The sequence below is a fragment of the Colletes latitarsis genome, chromosome 7 (assembly GCF_051014445.1).
Source record: "Colletes latitarsis isolate SP2378_abdomen chromosome 7, iyColLati1, whole genome shotgun sequence".
Taxonomy (NCBI): Eukaryota; Metazoa; Arthropoda; class Insecta; order Hymenoptera; family Colletidae; genus Colletes; species Colletes latitarsis.
In genome coordinates, this window is record NC_135140.1 from 15,960,605 (window position 1) to 15,982,707 (window position 22,103).

The following is a 22,103-nucleotide window of genomic DNA, read 5'->3' on the forward strand; positions in this document are numbered from 1 at the left end:
GTTTCCGTGAAAGTGGCATCGTTATCTCAAGGTGGCCGCGAACGATGCTCCACTTTTGTGCTTTTGTTGAAGAAATAATTAACGCGTGCAGGACGTACGAACAATATTAATTTCACGCCGAGGGGTAGGGGGGATCCGTTACGGTTACTGGCAGGAGCAGGACGTCTCAGATTTCTTTTTCTTACGAACAGCTCCTGACGCGTACAGTATCCCTCATAAATATTTCCTCGATCAATTTTCATTTCCCTTTTCCAAGAACGTAGAAAATTTCTTCGGAAAATGATAAACGATTTTGTTAACGATACCCGTTCGAGGCGCACGATATCGCTTAAAATGTTTGATACGTCCGTAGAAACTATTTAAAATAATATAACCGTGTTTTAATTTCTAGCCAAACAGCATAAACAATGCAATATTTTGAATAGAATATTTTTTTTTTAATTTAATTCTGTTCTCTAGCAAAAATTGTTTAAGTTGCCTGTGGAAAGATTACGTTAACAATTGACAGAAATTCTCTCATGATTACAGCGAGTCATTAGAAACAATTTACTCCATTGTTCGTCGAGCCTCTACAGAGTCTGTTCTATCATTGAGCTGTACTACTCGAGCCCTAAGTACCGGGGCAATTATTTCGATTACACGATAATTTTACCAAATTTGTTTTCGGCTGCTCTTTCGATCTCAACGTCGCTGCAAAATTCGCGAGAGCGAACATTCACCAGGAATATTATTTAAACATCTTTAAGTATTTACATTCGATAAACTTTATCTCCCAGCGTTACCGATAGATTATCGTATTTTTCTCATAAATAAGGATTCCCTGTGTAAAAACAAAATTATTCCACGATATTTCACTAACGAGGATATAAAAGGAAATACTTGTAATCAAAAACTTCGCTCGTTACGAAGTCTCGCTTTAATATGAATGCCTGGTCCGCCGAGGGATTATTTTGTATCACTTTAGGAAAATTTTTCTGGCAAGCAGATTATTTCCCAGCTGATCCCGCCGAGAGTTACAGCGGTCTCGGACGGTCTGACAGCGAGTCTGTACTATTTTCAGAAAAGTTCTCCCAAGCAACGTGTTTCGAACTTTTTTACCCAACAAATTCGACCGAGGGCTACAATGTGGACATTCCTGTTCGCTCTGTTATCGAGTTCTGTCACTTGACAAGCAACAACACCAAAACGACGATCTCCGACCTTTGTAAAACTTTACACGAGCATAGAATATTCAATTTTATTTTTTACATTGGTTGAAATGCTCGTTCAACTAAATATCCAGTTAGCTACTGTGGAAATCTCGCGATTGCTTATCGAAAACTAAATTTTCTTTTTATCTGCATTAGTTTCAGAGTTATTTCATCTACAATTTCGTGTGACGTTCAGTAAACCGCTGGAAAGCTGCTGCGCTATTTACTCCGCTAAGATTTACAATTTAGACGTGTCGTCTGCCTCTAGAACGAGCTGCACCACTTAATGGAAGTTCTTTCCGCTAATAAGACACTGGGGAAACTTTTCTTAGTCGACTCGACTCGGGAATATAGCAGCTTGGACACGTTATTTGCTCTGATATCGAGTTACGTTGTTATAGCGGTTGCTTCCGGTAACAGACTCTTCAAAAAAACAATTTTGATATTGAAATAAAATTGATCATTCGTAATATATTGTTCAGACAAACTAAAACTAACTAAAACAGGAACTTTGAAAGCTCGTCTTATTGGGTTACCAGTGGGAACAACTTTCTTTCCGTTATGGACTGTGTTCAAGTAATAAATCACAACCGAATCGATCGAGAAAGATTTCTTCTAAATGCGTTGGTGATAGAGGGAACTCCGTTAAAGTAACATAACTCGATATTAAAGGAGACCGTATAGCAAGTAACAGTACCTCTTATAAGTTAGTTGAATCGATCAGAAAAGCTTTTTAACTACGTTATGGGGGAGGGGGGATGAATTTCGTTAAGTAGTGTAGACCCTTGTTAGAGCAGACACAGTGTCGAGGCAATAATTCTTGGTGTAAGAGCTTTGCAGGCGTTGTACTTGCAACGCAGAACTAATCTAACTTCTGCGTTATCTACATAGACGAGATATCATCCAAGCTACTATAATTTAATGTTGCATCCATTCAACATTCTAAAATATCCAAAATAAGACGAAAATCAAGAATACCAATTTGTTGATGAACGTTTCATTAAAAAGTTATTAACGATTAAAGTTCCGCCCATACTGAATTTTTTTCTCGAAAATGAACAAGATTTTGGGGGTATGTCTATTGACCAAAAATTGTTGTTATTGACCCCCGCATCCAAAAATAATTTTTTCAGAACGATTTGAAATTTTTTTTTTTCGTCGAAAAATTTAGTCACCTACTCGAATTTTTTTCTCGATAGTGGGTAAGATTTCAGTGATATGTCTATTCACCAAAAATTATTGTAATTGACCCCTCCAATCAAAAATAATTTTTTCAGAACGATTTGAAATTTTTTAATTTAATTTTTTAGTAACTTTTTAACGAAGCCTTTGTCAAGAAATTGATATTCTTGATTTTCGTCTTATTTCGGCCTCTAGAATCTCCCATTGAAATTTTCCCAGGAGTGGCCGAACACCCTGTATATTATTCGTTTTAAGGACTCGTGTTAAGTAGTATACCTTCTCTCGAGTCAGACACATTTATTTCTCAAAATTTCGGTGCTCATAGCTAACGAAGATAAGAATTTGCCATCGCTTGAAATAAATTCTCTGAATTATTTCACTGCTTGTTATATCACTTTCATTGGAACGATCAGAGACATCGATGCAGATGCCGCCAGCTTGTCTACCGTCGAAGCATTCCAAGTTCAGACCAAGGAAAATCTGGAATTCGTTCAAGGCCACCACTGATCTTCTCGACAGCGATACCGTCCGCCATCATTTTTCAATGTCTCAGAGACTTCGACATTCGTTTCGTGTATCCCTTCCTACTATTTCTCTCTTTCCTCTATTACAGTTGCCAACCCGAGATTATGGATGCGTCGAACTTCATTGAAATGTTAATTTCAATCAAATTAGCACACAATTAACTTGATATAATTAACTTTATTATTCCCTGATCGACTGTTGAGATGAAAAATATTACTGGAGTAAGAGAATGTTATTTGATATCTTTCTGTATACATTTCTTCATTTTAATGCCAGTGGTGGTCTTTGTAAATAAATCAGCCTGTACTCTCTATTGGATCACAAAGAGCAACGAAAGTAAATTTCATTCAAATTGAATAAAAATAGTAGAGGTTATAAGGGAATAACAAACACACAGATTTTGAATATGGTAGATGCATGCAATGCCGACACACGCAATTTGGCGCCATCTAGCATCGAAACCGGGAACTGCATTGCCCTGCAACAGTGTATTAATACGGAAATTTCCTTTAAGTCACTTAAAAACGAAGTTGCGCCGAAGAGTTTGCTTTCAGACGAAGTTAAATTAAACTTTAAGTCGAGTCCACTATACTTGGAGGCTCCATAGCTGTTAAGATTCTATTTGCATCGTATTGCTTCGCATCAATTACTTCGAGGCGCAAGTTAGGCGTCACGTTTTCGAAACTGTAATAATTTTAACTTAACGCGAGTTTAATGACATTTTTTGGAGTGACAGAGAAAAATAGAAATTTACTATTTTTTAAATTATTTACTCGTCGTTACTGTTTCAAACCCAGACCATTACTGTTTGCTCCGACGCACTCATTAACCTTTCACCTTCAACATACTTCAGAACCGTTGAAATCAGTGAAGTCGTTACTAGTGTTCATAACTACCATCTCTTCGTGCATTCCTAAGTAACGAAGACACTTGGGTGTACTCGTTTAAAATGTCCATTCCATAACTAGTTTGAATCTTCCATTCCTACTGTAACTGTGGTTACATAATTCTCAGATCTTCATCTACATTTTTGTTTAAATTTTCATTCATTATTCCACCCCCATTTGGGAGTGAAAGACTTAATGACTCTGTGGCGTCGCCTCCCATGCTCGCCACCAGAGGGATCGCGCTCTCACAAGCGCTCGACCGACTTCCTAATATCCCAGTCGTTTCCTTTCCGTCCTCCTACGATTCTCACGAGTTTGAACACGCTGATGGGACGAAATCCTCGCTATTAGTTCCTTGGGGGTCACGATTCCCGGTGAATTTGGTTTATTCTCGATCCTCTCGTTCCCTATCGCGCTACTTTCCTCAGTTTCGTTGTCACCGGAAGCGCGGGAAAGGTGGTGGTTCCCGTCGCCGCGAGATTACGGCCGCGGCGCTCTTCAAAAAGCTCTGCTTCGTCTTTTTCTGCAGTCTGCTTGACGGCCTTCCGGCACTGGCGACGAGCCGCTTTGAAAACGCGTCGTGATTTACTTTCAGCCAGCCTTGAAATTCCCCTTGAGGATATTGGGCTCCGGTTGGTGTCCCGTATCAGAGGTAACGTAATTGTTAAACAACCGGTACGATGGACGGAAGTCTTTATCACGGTAATTATGTTACGCTCAAAATCAGATACGCCCGATGTCTGAGGACGTTCGTGCAACGAACAATTCTATAAATGCGATTTCTTATCATTTCGAAAGCGTACATGGAACGTAAAAATAAATATGGAGAAGAATCATCGTTAAAAATAATTTCGATCGACTCCTTTCATTATTCAGTTATTTTTTTTATAGAGGGTGAGTCATATTTGTTTCATATTTATCTAGGCCGCTAACGAATAAATTTTTATTCGTCCTCTGCGAATAAATCTGTGGATTTCATTTCGAATAAAATTTGAAAGCTAGGAATAAAAATTCTTTTCTTTGCGAATAAATCTACAAATTTGAAATGAAAATAAAAGTTTCCACGTGATCTATCTTCGTTTAATTCGTTATTGGAGATATTATTTGCCCGATTCTGTGATCGAAACGTCTGGAGAAGTATCGTAATTCTATTATGGAACGAAGTTTGTGTATAGGTGTTTCTTAGTGGTCTTCGACCGTCCAAGAAATAATTGAATCAGGGCACTTAATTTGGAATCTCGTCGGTAATATCCAACGTAGGAGAACTCGATCGAAGTAATACTTTTTGTTATCGAAAGAGACTGTCGAAACTCGTTCCCCGTGAAATGTCGTCGGTTTCCACCGGGTCTGTCATTTATTTCTGAAATTATGCCTCGGTGTTCTTTAGCTGTCTTTGACCTGTGCTCTGTAATTTTCCGCCTCGGTGAAAGAATAAATTGAAGAGTAGAACTCGAAAACTAGCGAAAGAGTTAACAACGAATAGCCAGAAATAGGGACTAAAATAAACAATTAGGTTAGTTGGAACACTTTGTAAAATTGTATTTTAATCTTCCTGTTTCCTCTGAATGGCAAACTTTCCAGAATGGTGTTCTCATCAGCCTGATTATTTTTTTTTCTGACCTTAATTTTCTGTCTCAGGGATTAAATAATAATTATTAAAGCGCGAGCGTGGTTTGTCTAATGAATCATGCAGACAACGTAACTGAAAAATATGTCCTGGCTTCGAGCCGATTCGCAGAAAATTCTAAGGTATATTTGAAAAGCGTTCGATCATATCTGTGTCGTGTTGTTAATGGACAAATATTGACAGATCCAATATAGAAACTGTAGAGTAATCAAGAAGGGACCTTCTCGATAAACTGGAAAATCGAATACTTGCAAATCCACGAGTGTTGCCACAAATTAGAACAATTATTTGAAATGCTCAAAATTAGATGCAGAGTTCAAAATGAAAATATTTGAACAGAAATAGACACATAGACTGTCTCGATAATAGCAGATAAAAATAGTGACCTCATTCTACCAACCTTGAAAATCAAAATAGGTCAGGGGATCGTTGACAATTGAAAAACTATTGGATTTGTTTTACTGCAGATCAATATTCCAGGCCTTGTAATCAAAGGAGTATTGCAAAACTTAATACCGAAGTAATTCATAGTGCTCAATGAGACAACGAACAATTTCTTAATCTCAAATTTAGTCTTATCGACCAATAGTTCTGGGTCACTCTGTGTAAAGACAGCAAAGACACTGAAGACAATCCCTGTCGAAGCATGGCGGCTGTAATAGCTCAAACGAAGGCTCCAAAAGAAGAACAAAGAAATGGTACGAAAATTCGATCAAAGAATAGTAATTTAAAAAAAAGATTGGACGATCTGTTACAAGAAATAAATCAGACAGAGGCTCAAAACAAGAAGAGATAATTGGAAGAAAAATTCAGCTCAAAAATACTGAATTTAAAGAACACTTTTTTAAAGAATTCAAAAAATGTGGATGAACGAGGAAGTCGGAAATCATGATAGAGGATAAAAGTTAAAAGAAACCAGGGCTCGTAAAATGTGGAGGTGCTCAAAGAGACAGAGGCTCGGAAGAGGAAAGCAACGGAGGAGAGCAAGCTGCACGGATAGAGACGAAAGCGTGGAAAGAGAATGACTGACCACGTGAGAAAGACGGAGAAGTAGCGAGCACGAGGGGGAGATCCCGCGGCGCCACGGTTCGTCGCGACGCTCAGTCTACCGGCGTCGACCGGGCAAACATGTCCAGCCGTTACTTTCTCGGTTAAATCCCCGTGGATTGCATCCCCCGATTTCACGGTCTCGCGATCGAGTGTCCAAATCGTGGCTCGAAATTAACGAGTCCCGTAACTATTTTGAGGTATAAAATAGTTCGCGATCGCGCTCAAAATAGCGCACTTGCAGTGAGTGTGCTTTGAAACTAACTAACGGTACCTCCGACTCGGTAAATTGATTCGCTATAACGAGGAAGCCTCAAAGTTTTGTTACCTTGACCCAGAATAAATGAGTGAAAATTTGGGCTCGAATCAGTGTTGTTGCAGTGAGTTTTTCGAAAGTATCTGACACGAGTTTTAAGTCGCTAAAATTGTGAAAAACTGTGCAGTTTAAGTAAATTTATTTAAAAGATGATTGAGATCTTGCGGTGGATACGTTGAGGTAGTGTAAACAGAGGAACTAAAAATTTTGTGATCTCGAGTCATGGAAATTGGGGACATGATTGAGCATAAAGAATGAGTTTTCTTTGTCAATATTGAATAAAATTTGGAATAAAAATAGGGCTCAAAATAGTGAAATGGAAAATTGTGTTTAAAGTACTAATGTATCAGTGAATCTCGATTGAAAATATCCAATGAGATGGTAAAATCGCTGAATTGAGTAACAAGAATGGCTGAAAGTTCTCTTATTTTGAGCCACAGGAAGTGGCAACAAATTGTGCTCAAAATAGATGCCTTTCTAGTCAATTCTAATTCGGATTTAGAGTCTTTGCAGTGGAAAATATAGAGTGATGACAAAGATAATCGATGCTCTAGTTCTCAAAGTGATCAAACGCGCTCAAAATTTGAGCGTCTCGTGCTCGATAACGGAGGCGCGATTGCACGTGCGATTTCGACGCAGTTCTGCAGTGTGCAGCTCGAGAGCTGCGTCAGCAGCGCAGCGAGGAGGGGGAAATTTGTGAGCTTGAAATCAGAGAATGTTTTTGTAACTGTCGCACGAATTTGAAGACTAAATTCCACCCCGAGGGACAAGTTTCTCTCAGGAATATTAATTTTTGAAAAGGAAAGAATTCTGACAAGTGAACCGAGTGGTAAAAGTTTCGAAAGTTTCTCGTCAATGCGGTGGTTGTTCGATATTCACGATTTTCATATCTCATAGGTGAAAATTGTCGAAAATTTTTTTGGAAACATCGACAGAGTCGTCCAGAATATTTTCTTCGATGGTCAATTCTCGATGATTTGCAAATACCTGGAGAATACAATGCACACGTTTCAATTTAAATCGAGTAATTTTAATTATTAATTTTTCCATTTGTTTCCTTACTCTCGCATTGAGAATTTTAATCCAATCTGTGAATCGATGGATACCAATTATCGAAAGTGCAACTCGTAATTTTATCTACCTCGCTGTGCACGTCGATGGGTGTGAAAGGGAAATTTCCCAGATTATTTTACAAGCTGATGTACATCAATAACTCAAAAAGCAAATATTTACTACCTCATACTCCGGACATCACACTTTTCCGTACTTTTTTTTGCCTCTTTGACTTTTCCTGGACGCATACAAGAATTCTGCTATAATTATACACTAAAAAAAGAAAATAAAGTCGACCTTCGCGTGACCTTGAAAATGTTTTTTTACAAAAATTTTAAATACTTTGTCCCCAAAATTTTAAACTTCCCGATCGCGAGACGTACGATTTTGGCTACTTCGATTCAACGATTCTAACACTGTTGGGAAACCTTCTCGTAAAACTCTACCGAAAGAAGAAGATTCCTCCGCCATATTTCACGAAACAGCCAACAGATTGTTCGCGGTGTGGCGTCTTGTGATACGAGCAGTTCGTAAACTCGAAATTGCGGTTGCTCTCGCAGACTCATCGGGGCAAATCGTTCGTGACGGTGCCTCCTGGTCCGTGTTCCCTCCCCCCGCCACAAACGGAAATAATAACTCGGTTCGCAGGTCGGTTCACACGAGACGACTCTCGTGGCGGCAAATGCTCCCCGAAAACTCCGTTTTGCTTTCCCTCCGAAAAGTACGCCGGTTTCCGATTCGCTGGCATCGCGATCGTAAGAGGAGCCAAGGCGTAAAACTGGCAAACGGTCCACCGACGCAGACAGCCAATAAAAGCAGTCGCTCGTCGCCCGATTCTTGGAAAAATTCATGGATCCTCGCACGCTCGACTAACTCCCAGTCTTGCGAAAATGGTAATTTTTGTTCCCAGCGAGCAATTTGTCCTCGAGAGATTTATTTTCTATCGAGAGGTGCATCATCTTGGAACTATCGAATACCCTCGAAACTAAACAATTTGTATCCCAGTATCTAAATTTTATTATTATTTCTGGGAGTAGGATTCTCGAACCCTCGAAATCTCGAGTATTTTTCGTGATTCTTTGTTTAGCCCTTTTCCCGCCTTTTAATGGGATAAATTAATTTTGAAAATAAAAAAATTGTGACTTAAAGAAGATGCTAAATACTTGTCATCGAGATTATATATGATAAAGAAATTCTTTCTTAATATATTCTTCATGGCATAAGGTTCAGCAGGATTTATCAAGAAATATTCTTTTGATCTTTGAGTTTCTGCAAGAGGCTGAAGGAGTTTAAAAATAAATTTCTCGGTGTCCCTATGAATTTAATTGTATTTCCAACTTTTTAAATAATTCGTGAGTAAAACATGCTATTGTAGTCACAGTGAAAGAATGAGTTAATTAAAATACTGTTTAGAAAGTTTATTCTTCTTTTACAGCACCGAAACGTTAATTTTTTTATTGATTTTATGAATATGTTTCATTTTATACTCTGGAAAAGAGTCACGAATATTCTGCCTGCTCGAAATGTTATGCTTGCTGCAGGGAACGAAAAGGTTCTACGATAGGTGTCATAAAGAAGAGTAAGGGGAGGCAGACCCTTTTCTGAATGCACGACCAACGGAATGTTCTGCGGCATAAAACCGAATTATCCCATTTCTTTTATCTTACGCGAGGACCTAAAAAGCACGTCTCGAATTTCTAGTTAAATGAGAAATGCTAATTCTGGAACAAAGAGAGTCCAGTGATACTTATATCAAATGTTCTACATTAGTTACACTTGTCATACAAAGTTGACGGATATCACAAAAAATTATTTAACTTACTTCTCATTTATAAGAAGGAAATTGAATATGTATCGTAATTTTTTAATCTGCAATGCAGTTACAAGAATTAAAGTCAGAAAGGAAAAGTTAAATATCTGTCAATAAGCAGTTTCTGTTTCTCAGATACAAAGGCAGTAATATTCCATAAATTCTGCAAAATTGACATAATTTCCTACTTTGTACGCGAAACTCTAATAAAAGTCAAACTTATACGTTCGAGAATGTCACACCAATCACACAAAAAACTAGTTAAGAATAATAAATTAATTTTTCCATTGAAACACAAGGAAAAATTCTTCTCTGACGTCTTTGTCAACAACGGACTTCTGAGAATCTTAACAAAACTATAGTCTGTTTGTTCAGAGAACTGTTATTGCAATTCAAGGCAAAGGAATGAATATCATAAATCGTAATAAAAATCCCAAATCTAACAGAGACTAGCTCTGGGTCTCTGTAAAACTATTTGAATAGGTCAATACTCAAATATTTCACAGGTATTCGAATATTTGGTACTCGAATACTTGAGTACTCGAAGATTAAAATCTTCGAATATCACTATTCAAACATTCGAGTGGTATTCGAATACCATTCGAACATCATTACTCGAATATTTGAGTAGTATTCGAGTATCGTTATTCGAATATTTGAGTAGTCAAATGCCCTTGTCCTAACAATATATTTGAGTAGTATTCGAGTACTATTAAAACAACAATGAAAAATCGAGCGCGCCGATATTCGAATACGAAAGAATCGAACAAGTAGTCGCAGTCATAATTCGCGCAACTGACATTCCATGGAATAACTGATGCATTTTCTTCGTGTCTTTTCACGGAAACACAGCGAAGGACTCTGTACTCGTCGAGAAACATTCCTCTTCCACTCGAACTCTGCGCTGCAACCGAGGCGACTCCGTGTCTAACGATTACGCAAACCGTTCTTTATTTTCTTACAAGTTCGCTGTTTGATCATGGGCAAGGCCGCGTACACTTAATTCACTGCCAGTGCGGCAGGAACTGGCGTACGTAACAGCTCCACCGAGAAAATAGATCCGCGAACTCGATGATTAACCTTTTTATTGGCGATATGCTTCGCGTTGATTCCGTCTCCGCGTGCGTCTGATTAAACTAGCGCCTTGGAAGTTGTTTCTCCTTTTCCGATTCGAAATTGCTGTCTCGTGGTCAGGGGTTAGGCGTGATGGAATTAGGTCTGCGTTGGGCGACCGTGTACGTAGAGGTTGCACTTTATTACCTTTGGGATTGGCGTTCTCCGGCCAAGGTATAGCAGAATATAATACCAGTAATTGTCTGGATGTGACAGAGAATTGTAACTTCACTCTGGCCTCCATATAGTCTTCCTATTGTGTTGATTATATTATTCTCTGAATATGAATATCATTCTTTCAAGTTAATTATCTGGATCCCAAAAAATGAATTCTTTGAGGTAACTACATTGTGCTCAAACAATGAATATTATTGAGTTACTTTGTCGTCCAAGGACGAATTTAAATATTTCAATTAACTGTACTGTTTCGAAGCTTTCAAACTTGTCACAAACAACACTGACGAACTGTTTTTTATATAATTTTCAATATTCTAAAATTTGGGACTTATTTCAGTGGTCTATTGGGGTCAGAAAAATACTATGGAAGGAATTCACATAAACGCGTGTCTAATTAAAAAGTTTTCCCGAGTCTATTACTAACCTGTTTATCTGTAATAGTCGGTCAATCGTTTTTCTTAACAGAGAATTAACGGGTCAAATTTATGTCAATTTGTTGAGCAATCAATTGTATAAATTATTGGAACCAGTTTCATCAGATACTATACGTCGCATGTGATTTATGCATAACAACGCGACGTACAGTCTCGTTACAGTCTAGTAACGACTGCTCGTTCCCCGGATCTAAATTTTACTGGATATTTATTTTTAGAAACACTCGCAAATATTTGTTCCTTCAACACCCATTGCCAGTGTTTCGAAATATAATTCACTCTCGTGTACAAGAAGGCTGCCAACGAATCCGGCAAAATGCCTGGAATATTTAAAAGATTGAGCAATTCTGTGATAGATCGTCCACAGGCTCGTATTTGGGCAGACGGTGGCCATCTTGAGCGCTTCCTGCGAAGGTGGACAGCATTCCCTGCGCGTGGACCCCGGTTTTAATCGTAGTCTCCCAGCTGGAGTCCCTGCGTGTAGCCCCCGATATTGATCAGTGGCTCCAAGTGGAATCCTTGCGTGTAGACCCCGATTTTGATTACTCATAGTCCCCAAACAGTGTCAAGTAGAGCACACTGAAGCCTCGTGGCTCGTCAGAGGGTGTCCAACTCTCAGTAGTGGGGAAACTACCGTTCAGTTATCCGGTCGAAAATGACTTGCAGTTATCCGAGCATTCCTGTGCAGTCTTTTTGTATCGCATGACGCACTCTGTCTACTTCTTCATCGGTTCTTCATCGATCGGTATTCATACACTAGTTTTTATCTTCTCTCGTAACAAGAGAATTGTTTTCCAAGCCTAATACCGGACTCCACGATCCCGGTCGGTGCTTCCAGCCATCGCTTCTAACCTCTCTTCAGTTTTGCATACGCAAACGTCCGGCAACTGTTGGCGTCCGTACGTGGCGGGCAGCGGAGTCGTCTCTATGAATATTGTAGTATGTAAATTCAGCCCTCTTGAACTTGCTCTACTGTCAGCACTATTTTCTCTTTTTAGCCCGTCGCCCTCCCGTCTCCCGTCTGTTGCATACTCCTCTCTCGCGAAGGTCGTCGCGGCCTTTCAATCTGGATGCGTGATTCGTTCCTGCGTGTCAAGGCGAGCCCAACCGCTATAAACGTTTCCCCCAATTTTATGGATCCTGACTTTTGGTAAAAGTTCGCGAGAAATTCGTTTCGAGATGCTTGGAAGTTTGCTCGCCGACGGAGGAGTTCGATCGTTTCTTGGAACTCTGATAAACAGACATTTGATGTCGCTCTAATGCAAATATATCTTTTCTCGATAGACGAATGCACAGTAAAATAATCTGTAAGTTAAATTTTATACTCCGTTGAATATACCGTTGATAAAAAAAATTTGTTTAAAAATTTATTTTCTCGTTATACGTGTCGAATATTACGGGAACGCAGGGGCATGATTTTCTTGAAAAATTCAGTTTCAGGAGCGGGTACATTTTTTTTTTTTTTTTTTTTTTTGCTGTGGTTATTTCGTTTGAAGTGCTTTTAGCCTTTGTAGAAGGTTTTTAAGTGAGGCTGACCAGTACTGCGTTGGTGATAAAATATTCTAAGTTTTAACGTCAAAACATATCTCTGAAAAGTATTTTAAATAAAATAAATTAACTGTGAGAATATATAACAGAGCTCTCATTTTCTTAATTGTACTTGGATGCAACAATTAACTTGGTACAGCCAATACCAACTGATTTAATGCGAGTTACCAAGACTGTGTTAGAATTATCAAGGACTCGTTCTCACGTACGTCAGAGCTAGAAATACAATTATTCTTTCGTCGCTCAGAATTTCAGAAATATTTTTATGCAGCATTGTTTGCTCTCTTTTATTTTCTTCCGTTACTTCTGAGAACATTACTGTCATTTGGAGCATGACTATCGTCGAGGAAAACTTACGTGTTATCGTTTCTTTCATCGTTGAAGTTTTTAGAGCAAGCGATTCGAGAAATGCGAGTTACTTATTCCACGATTATGCCCATGCAGGAAGCCATTACTTGCGTCTGCTTCGATCGTGTTTCAAACTGGTTCCTGACTCACTTCGGTCATTATTAGTTAATTTATCGCGCGTTAATCGACCAGTCTGATCAACTTCTGTAATTGCAGTGGAATTATTCAAGGAACTCTCGAGCGTCTTAGAAAAAGGATCGTTAAAATCGTTGTCGGTATTACAAAAAAATCGATACGAAGTACACGAGTGAATGTCAAGTTTTATGTGACTCCCCCGGTATAAGAGTATTTTGGGTATCGAGGAACGAAAAAATCTTGTAAAATAAAGTAAGAAAAATATGAGAACTCGGAATGGAAATTCTGAATAACTAGGATTGCCTCGATCGTTTCTCCGACCCAATTTTCTTGCAACAACCGAGGTGCTATAGTATCGTTTGCTCAAGTTTCCACTTGACGTCTCGCAGAACCGCATCACTGGTCGGTTGCATAGCGTTGACAGAAGGAAACAAGTGGCTAACTCTTATTTGAATCACAATACCAGACGCTGCAGAGGTTTCTCCGCAGTTCGAAGGAACACGAGGAGAAGCTTGGCACATCATGATCACGTAATGCACGCGACAGTCTCTTCTTGACGTGGAGACACGATTTACGAGCAACAGCTCTCGACACTGCGCTGATTATACCAGCATTTTCCTTTCGTTTTTGGTTATTCTTACGGGCGAACGAGGCCATCGCAGGTACCTTCGCGAAATTTTGCTCTGACTCGTGATGAATGACACTCAAAGTCCAACGAGTGTTCCCGGAATACTCAGATCTCTACTCAAATACAATTACACGATTTTTCGGACAATCACAGATTCCATTAAATTTTCCTGTTAATTATAAAACGATGCCTTGTCCACGAATATTATTAGAGATTCAGAATACGCTGTGCAACTGATAATCTAATACGCCTGACTGATAATTTGACCACCCACTGCATAATGCAAACGGACGTTTCTCGATAAAGATGCTCAGTTTCCCTGCTACTCCCATTCGCTCGCAAGTGACATGGATATCTACAACTTCAACGTCAGAATAACGACGTGACACGATACAGAAATGTCTGATATCTCCCCGCGATTGTTTACGGTCTGCTTGACCGGATTAGAATGATGTTTACATCACTGACGTTCCATTCGTAACATAATCTCTGATACGAGACATCAAACAACAATGACTTGGATATAAAACACGTGCACGACTGTTTTATTTCGCATTTGGAAATATCGACGAGACTATAAATATTTAATACATTCGTTTGATTTATTAAGATAAAAAGGCTCGTTCCTAAATGCTCGTTGCTTGAAACAAGGCTTCCGCTAATATAATAATTTATATTGCTGCTCTAAAAATGCATGGATGTATTTTCTGTTGAATAGATTCTTTAAATTTGTTGAATATCAGTATGTAGATAGTATGCCAACCTACGGTTCAATAGCGAGAGCTCTTAATATGACGAATTGGTAGCACGCAGAACAGTGACTGACCTATCTTGTGCAAGACCATTAATGGTGTAACCAATTGCCACCCAGATGTGTTAAAAGAAGACCGACATTTCATTCCCCTGCTTGTAAACCTAGTTATGACACACTTGACCCTGTTAACCGTACGATCCCCCTTGATAATTTATACAAGGTGTAATATGCGGGGCTAGCTTCAGGAATTTAACACTTGAAAATAATACAATAAATTCACATAAACATATGACCTATTTAACCTTCTTTATACGAACTCTGTGCACGTTTCAATGCAACGCAATTGATATTTTACCTTTTTCTACACATCCAGGTATTGTCGCAAACTAATTATTCGCCATATTATTATTTAGATGGGAATATTTTCGGTTTGTTTACTCTATTTTATGAGCAATTTCGAGAGAATTGGTAATTAATCGAAATTCGAGTTTGAAGGTTCTTCGTCGTTATTCAGAAGCAATTTGCACGGAGTTCCGAAGAATGTAAATTGGAACACGTAGTAATTTCAGGTTATGTACAGGGTCTCAGCCCAATTGATGCATATAATGAAGAATAATAATATGGCGTACAAAACCAGTGGAATAGGAAGTTTAGTGATTATACGTCGGTTTTGGGAGTTCGTTAAAATAGAAGGAGAAACCAATCGCGACGTCCGAGCGTTGAACCTTCGGTTGACGAAGAGGAGCCGGAAGCTTTTAAATTATACTCGCGATCATGAATATAGAACGAGGCGGCGCTGAGAAAGCGGAGGAGAAATCGTTGATGGGACGTCTTAAAGGTAACGAGCGGGTCCACTGGAGGAACGTTAATAATAACTAGTCTTTGAATAACCAAGACCTCGTTTCGTCGCGCGACACCGTCAGAGAAGCGAATAAACATCGCGAAAAAAACGAGAGAAACGAAATATGTGCAGCCAAACAAGTTGAAAGAGCAATTGCTAATATCATGGCCGAGCGATTCGTGGAATCGTTTAATTCCGCGAATTTATTGGCACTGCAATTACAAGAGCAAGTGCACAACCTCTCGAGGATGACCTTAAGTTCATCGAATCGGCCTTGAGCATCATTCCGGGATTTTCGATAATTTATTTCCTTATAAAATTTCGACTGACGCACATACAGACACTGGTGTCATCACGAATTTTTACTATCGATAAATTTGTGTTCAAAATTTTCTCGATAGACAGAAGGCCGCGAATATAATTCCCCGTTTCGTACGCAATTTTCTCCAATAATGCATCCGAGTGAAATCGCGGAGTAACAATTTATTCGAGATATGTTTCCTTACTTCGAAAAGAGTATTTATTACTGTACGTGTCACGGAGTCTTCGAGTTCAATTTCGTCACGTCGTTAGGCCTATTTCTCCATAACTTCGTTACCCATCCCACGCTCTCGACGCGAATATCGCTGCCAAGGTCCGAGGCTCGTCTGTCCGAGCAGCAGACGTACGAGGTTTCCCGATTCTTCGCGACGCTCGGCCGTGCACGCGAAACGTTCCGTGCCAGGGCCATTATCGTACGTTTCCTTCCAGGCCCATCTCAATCGCGAAACGCCGACACATCCGCCGGTTAGTCGCCGCGCGAGCATTATCAATAAGTCCCACTAGAGTCAAGGTCTAGATCACTTCAGCGTCAGATACCGCGTGAGAAACGGCCACTCGAGAATCGCGAGGCGGAGGCCTCAATGGGCGTAATTAATGGCGCCCGAAACGCCCGTAGTTCCGCCGGAAACGCGGAGCATTCGATGAGGATGCTGGGATTGGCCTGATTTCCTGTAGACGATATGTTGACAACAATAGGAAAACGATACACGTTGTTTCTCTCGCGATAAAACGTCGACGTTTCGATAAATATTGATAACAGGGGGAAATGTAACGGATTAAAAAATTTTTTTATCTCTTTTCAATGCTTCGCGGTTTTAAGAACGACCCTTGAAAATATTAAAGTAAAATTCGCAAAATTGAGAAAGCTACAGAAGATTCAGTAGATGTAAAAAATATAATGTGGGGTCCATCGCTTCCCATGCTCGTCGCCAGAGGGGCCGTTCCTCTCGCAAGTACTCGACCGACTTTCCGTCTGCATATATACACATTGATTTCTTGTTTCACAACTTTCTAACAAATTTTTGGAGGCCACTCACGTTGGTTCCTATTATGGCTATAATAATTAATATTTTATACGAAATTTTTACACGAAGTAGTTAGAAATGTACTTTCGAAAACATTAAACATTTATCAGAAAAGGTTTCATAGTTACGCTCAAAAAATGTTTGAAAATTGCCTTTATTTTCCTTAACCTCTGGATCATTCAAAGGTCATGTATCATTTATATTTGAACTAAACGTTTCATCGTATAACTAAAAATAACTTGATATTGTGACTAAGGCATCCAGTATATGATAAAAGAGTGCACTAAAAGAAATTGGAAACGTTAAAAGTAAATCCAGTGATAAACACCAGTCCAAACATCTATAGCTGTTGTAGATAGAGGTCTAGAGGTCAGCGAGTAATGGCATATTATTAAGTATCTCCCTGTCGTGCAGTGTAATTTCCTGCTTCCATTGTAGCAGTACGTGTCAATTAACCAGTAGATGTTACAACAAAAAATAACAAAGGAGCGATAGAGTAAGGTAACCAATTACCTTACGTTTTGATGGCATGTTTTCATCAGTACCTTTAACAAGCCACTGCATACACCTTAGATAGATAAATAAAATCCTGAAGTCGCTTAATTTAAAGAAAAAAGAAAATTGAATAGTGACGTACTACTATGAAACAAAACTATGGTTGCGTAAGAGGCTAGCAACAAAGGCACGCACACGTTGGCTTTTCCCCCTTTCGGTCTAAAGTTTCCAGGGATCCGTAAGTCTCATCTCGAGTATCCGTGACATTAACATAATAACGACAGACCCGCAATCCTTGCGGAGTAATTGGTCTTCGCTATAGTGTGAATGGAACTTCGTGCAGTTAAATACGCATCGCGAGTTTGAAGACTCGTCGTCAGCTAGTTTGAAGCCATTATTCGAGATCGAGGCACCTGCACAGTTGGGGGAAATATGCTTCTAATTAATATGAAAATACGCCAATGCTTCGCCTACGTTTCTATCATCCCTGACTCTGCAGTTCTACGTGTGAAGCTATCTTATCTCTTAATTCCATTTAAAACTATTTGTACCAGCTAGCAAGTTTCAAGTCTGACTTTGGATGTACTCTGGCGTCCTCGTAAGACTATCATTCATCTAAGTCTTTCGTTTAGTATTCAAAGCTATTCAACTCAGCTTCAAATTATGTTAACCTTATCTATTAGCTGACAAGTTCTAGGTCTGATTCTGTGTGTTGCCACTCGTCTCTATCTAGATGGATAGCTCTTTAGTCCCAGCAGTTATCGCCCAGTCCCCCCTAAAGCTGGCTGAACCTAACAACTGGCAAGTTTTAAGTCTGCTTCTGTATTTAGCATCGGGGACATGGATTAAGCAGTCCTTCTGTAGGATTCTGACGCCAGGACACTGTCTCCCCCGCACTGGCAGGTGGTTTCGAGCCGTGTTATTCGGACTGAGCCGTGGCAGACGTTGCATGTCGAGAATTGTTCGAAGATAGGGTGTTTACGATCGCATTGAAAGCACACGAAGTTAGAATAACCTGTTGAATCCGCTATGCTCATTAATAAACCATATATGGTTAACTAGATTCGAGGAGCAACGTCAATGAAAACGCAATTATTTGACAACTATTGGCTGCCACCGTTCAACCATGAAACCATTAATGTAAACAGGGACTAAATTTACACGCGATTGTGGTTGAAATCGTATTATGGCTCTGTCATCAGCGTGAACGAGTACACCTAGTCGTGACTGGATCGTTATAATGTAATTTCAAAACCTGAAACCCACCTCGTTAAACCGTTGCCTCGAACACGGATCGATTATAGAATCGCTACTATAAATTAAACTCCTTTTCCGTCGAATAGTGCTGAGAAATGCTTCTGGTGTCCCTATACTTATCGAAGATCTCAAGCTAGAGACGTTAATATCCCCAGCGCGTTAAACTTACGCGATACTTCGAAGATTAGAAGTTCTGTTCAACGTGTGCAGGTGCATACTTGCAAAAAAACCGGAACTTTGCCTCTACTGGGTTTTCTACTCGTAATTCCAGGTCAGATACTTACGCATTATGTCTACGTTCCCTACTGTTTGCGTTTTACTTGGAAGACCCGAGAGGACGGTGTTTTTCGGGCAAGCTAAATATGCATACAACTTGTCTCGCCCGGCACTCCAACCAGAGTTTACTTTAATGTTAAGGTATGCTCTGCAGCACCGGGGGTGGAGGGATGTTTATGTGGAAAGTATACTCGCTGGTCGCGCGCGTTCACCTTTCATATGAGTTTCAGAAACTTTGTTCATCCTTTCGTTTACATTAAATTATCAAGAGAAGTGTCTCCGTTGTTTAAATTTTAGGATTACTTTGGCAACTTTTAAGTAGGCCCGTGAATCGAACACTAATGTCTCCCTCTGTTTAACCCTTTGCACTCGGAGACTTTTAGGAACTCGAGAATTTCTTAGGACTTATTGTTAGTTTTAATCGACTGGGATATTAGGAAGTCGATCGAGAAGTGTATACAAGGCGTTTAGTCACCCCTGGGAAAAATTTTAATGGGGGATTCTAGAGGTCAAAATAAGACGAAAAGTTATTAACAATTAAATTCAAAAATTTCAAATCGTTTTGAAAAAATTATTTTCTGTTGCGGGGGTCAATTATAATCATTTTTGGTGAATACACATACCTCCGAAATCCTACCCACTTTCTAGAAAAAAATTCGAGGAGATGTGAAATTTTACGATGGAAAAAAAAATTTTTCAAATCATTTTAAAAAAATTATTTTCAGTTGCAGGGGTCAATTGCAATCATTTTTGGTCATTATACATACCCCCGAAATCCTACTCAGTTTCGAGAAAAAAATTCAGTATGGGCGGAACTTTAAACGTTAATAACTTTTTAACGAAGCCTTCATCAACAAATTGGTATTCTTGATTTTCGTCTTATTTTAACCTCTAGAATCCTCTACTAAAATTTTTCCCAGGGTTGGTGGCGAGCATGAAAGGCGACGCCACAATAGTAAACAGATTTCAAGCTAACAGATTGCCCAATAAACTCCTGTAAGTTCGCTTGCAGAACGCGTTTGATCGATTTAGCGTTCGAATCAAAGACACCAGTCACTTCTAACTACACGATCAATTAATGTCTAAGTAGACTTAGACCTCGTCCAATTCTTCTAATCTAGGTATAAACAAAAAGACGTATGTAGGAAGAAACACCCAGTGTGCCAACGTTTGCGTTTCAAACCCTATCGAAACATCAACGATAGGAGATGGTAGAGTAGCATTTCGTTAAATTGTAACAGATATCAGACCTGGATCTGACCGCGAAACCAATTCCGAACTCCCGGAAGCGCCATGCATGTCGACACTCAGAACCGTTGGCGCTCGATGTCCCCCAGCAGCTGCAGGAACTTCAAAGCCGCGTTTCGGGAGCAACAGACTATACCCTGAACCGTGTTCCGGCGTCTAACATGCACCCAGGCCGTGTACTTTGGAATGGAAGTCAGTGAGCCAGCAGAGGAGGACGTGGACTTATCGTTGGGCAGGATTAGTACAACCACCGGCATCGATCGCCTCTCGGAGTCGTTGAACACGACCGTGAGGAGCACGTTGCAAGCGGTCACCGTCTCCGGAGACTCGTATCAGCAGTCCCCCGTGATCTGGACGGTGATAAAGGGCGTGGTGATAATCAGCATCATCGTGACTGCGTTGATAGGCAACACCCTGGTGATAGCCAGCGTCAGACGTCACAGGAAGTTGCGAGTGCCCACCAATCGCTACGTGGTCAGCCTGGCTGCAGCTGATTTCTTGGTGGCGGTCTGCGCGATGAGCTTCAACGCGTCCGTGGAGCTGACGGGACGCTGGGTATTCGGCAGGGTCATGTGCGACGTATGGAGCTCCCTCGACGTCTACTTCTCCACGGCCTCGATCCTCCATCTGTGCTGCATCAGCGTGGACAGGTACTACGCGATCGTCAGGCCTCTGGAATACGCGGCCATCATGAGGAGGATCACCGTGACCTGTATGCTGGGTAGCGCGTGGCTTCTGCCAGCTCTGATCAGCTTCATCCCTATTTTCATGGGCTGGTACGCCACGAAAGAACACCTTGACTATCTGCGAGATAATCCTCAGGTAGAGTTTGGATGATTCGCGTTGTATTAAGGGGGATGACTCATGTAAAATAGCAAAACTAGAAGTGATATTTGACAATTTTCTTAAAGCACAAGGATTAAAATCCTTCAATCCGTCCGGAAGTTGGCGAAAAGTTTCATGAAACCTTTATGCTGTAAAAAAATTGTTAAATATCACTTCTCGTTTTACCATTTTACACGAGTCTCCCCCCCTTAAGTGTAGGGATGCTATTTGACGTCCATTCTCGATAATAGATCTTGGTGACTAGTTACCGGGAGTTGGATTTCTTCCTTAATCCTAGTTTCAGTAGTACAGACAGTGTTGTAGCACTTCTTAAAATGACCAGTTTAGGGTACTTGCAGATGTATATGTTGCTAGAGTCATTTATATATACTGTATGTGGGATTATGTTTGTAGAGGAAATTCTTTCGATTGATATTTCGTTGTTCACTGCATGGAACTACGAGATAATTTGCAATTTGTACTCGTTTTTACGTTAATCTCGTATACCAGCGCAGTTCTATTCGCTCATTTCTGTTAATAGAATATTCCATTAGGTATTTACACTTGAATCGCGCAAGATAGAATTCCAATCCGTGGAAAATCGAACGAGGAATGCAACGAAAGGAAACTATAGGCAAGATGAACGGCCTTCGAAATTTGCATAGAGATGATTTAGTGTCAGCCTGTTATCCGAGCGTACTATAAACGGAAACTGAGGATTAATAGCTTTAATAATTCTACGTCCAACACATACGTTGCATTCCTTTGTACATTACATTGTTTCCAAATATTCTGGGCCTATTTTCACTTTGATTCTTCGTCGTAATTGAACTGTTCGTTTCATTAATATCATCGCTTCCTATCGTGCGTTTAGCTTCAAATTCATAAACGTAGATATGAATTACTTTAAAATTGATTTCTCTTGTGTTTGCTAAAATTTATCAGTAAATTAGAACCGGACTATAATTACTGCGTTATGGAAAAAGAATGGAACCGTGAATGGAGTGGAATAAGAAAGGAAAACTGATTCAACGAATTTCC

The 22,103-nt window shown here is 39.8% G+C and overlaps 1 protein-coding gene across 9 annotated transcripts in view; it reads left to right on the top strand.

The window, feature by feature from the left end:
• The window catches only part of LOC143344104 (octopamine receptor beta-1R), a 107,132-nt gene that overhangs the window by 59,126 nt on the left and 25,903 nt on the right, over positions 1 to 22,103 (top strand). Inside the window, exons 1-3 of one of the 9 annotated variants that reach the window (XM_076769792.1) lie at positions 6,528 to 6,940; positions 6,995 to 7,470; positions 20,111 to 21,059. The exons of 2 other annotated variants lie outside the window; for them this stretch is intronic. In XM_076769792.1, the coding sequence (XP_076625907.1) occupies positions 20,424 to 21,059 (636 nt within the window). In that variant the 5' untranslated portion in view covers positions 6,528 to 6,940; positions 6,995 to 7,470; positions 20,111 to 20,423. Of the gene's footprint in view, positions 1 to 6,527; positions 6,955 to 6,994; positions 7,471 to 19,912; positions 19,986 to 20,079; positions 21,060 to 22,103 lie in introns of those variants that run through there. 6 more of the 9 variants (XM_076769793.1, XM_076769790.1, XM_076769795.1 and 3 more) reach the window with 6 other exon arrangements.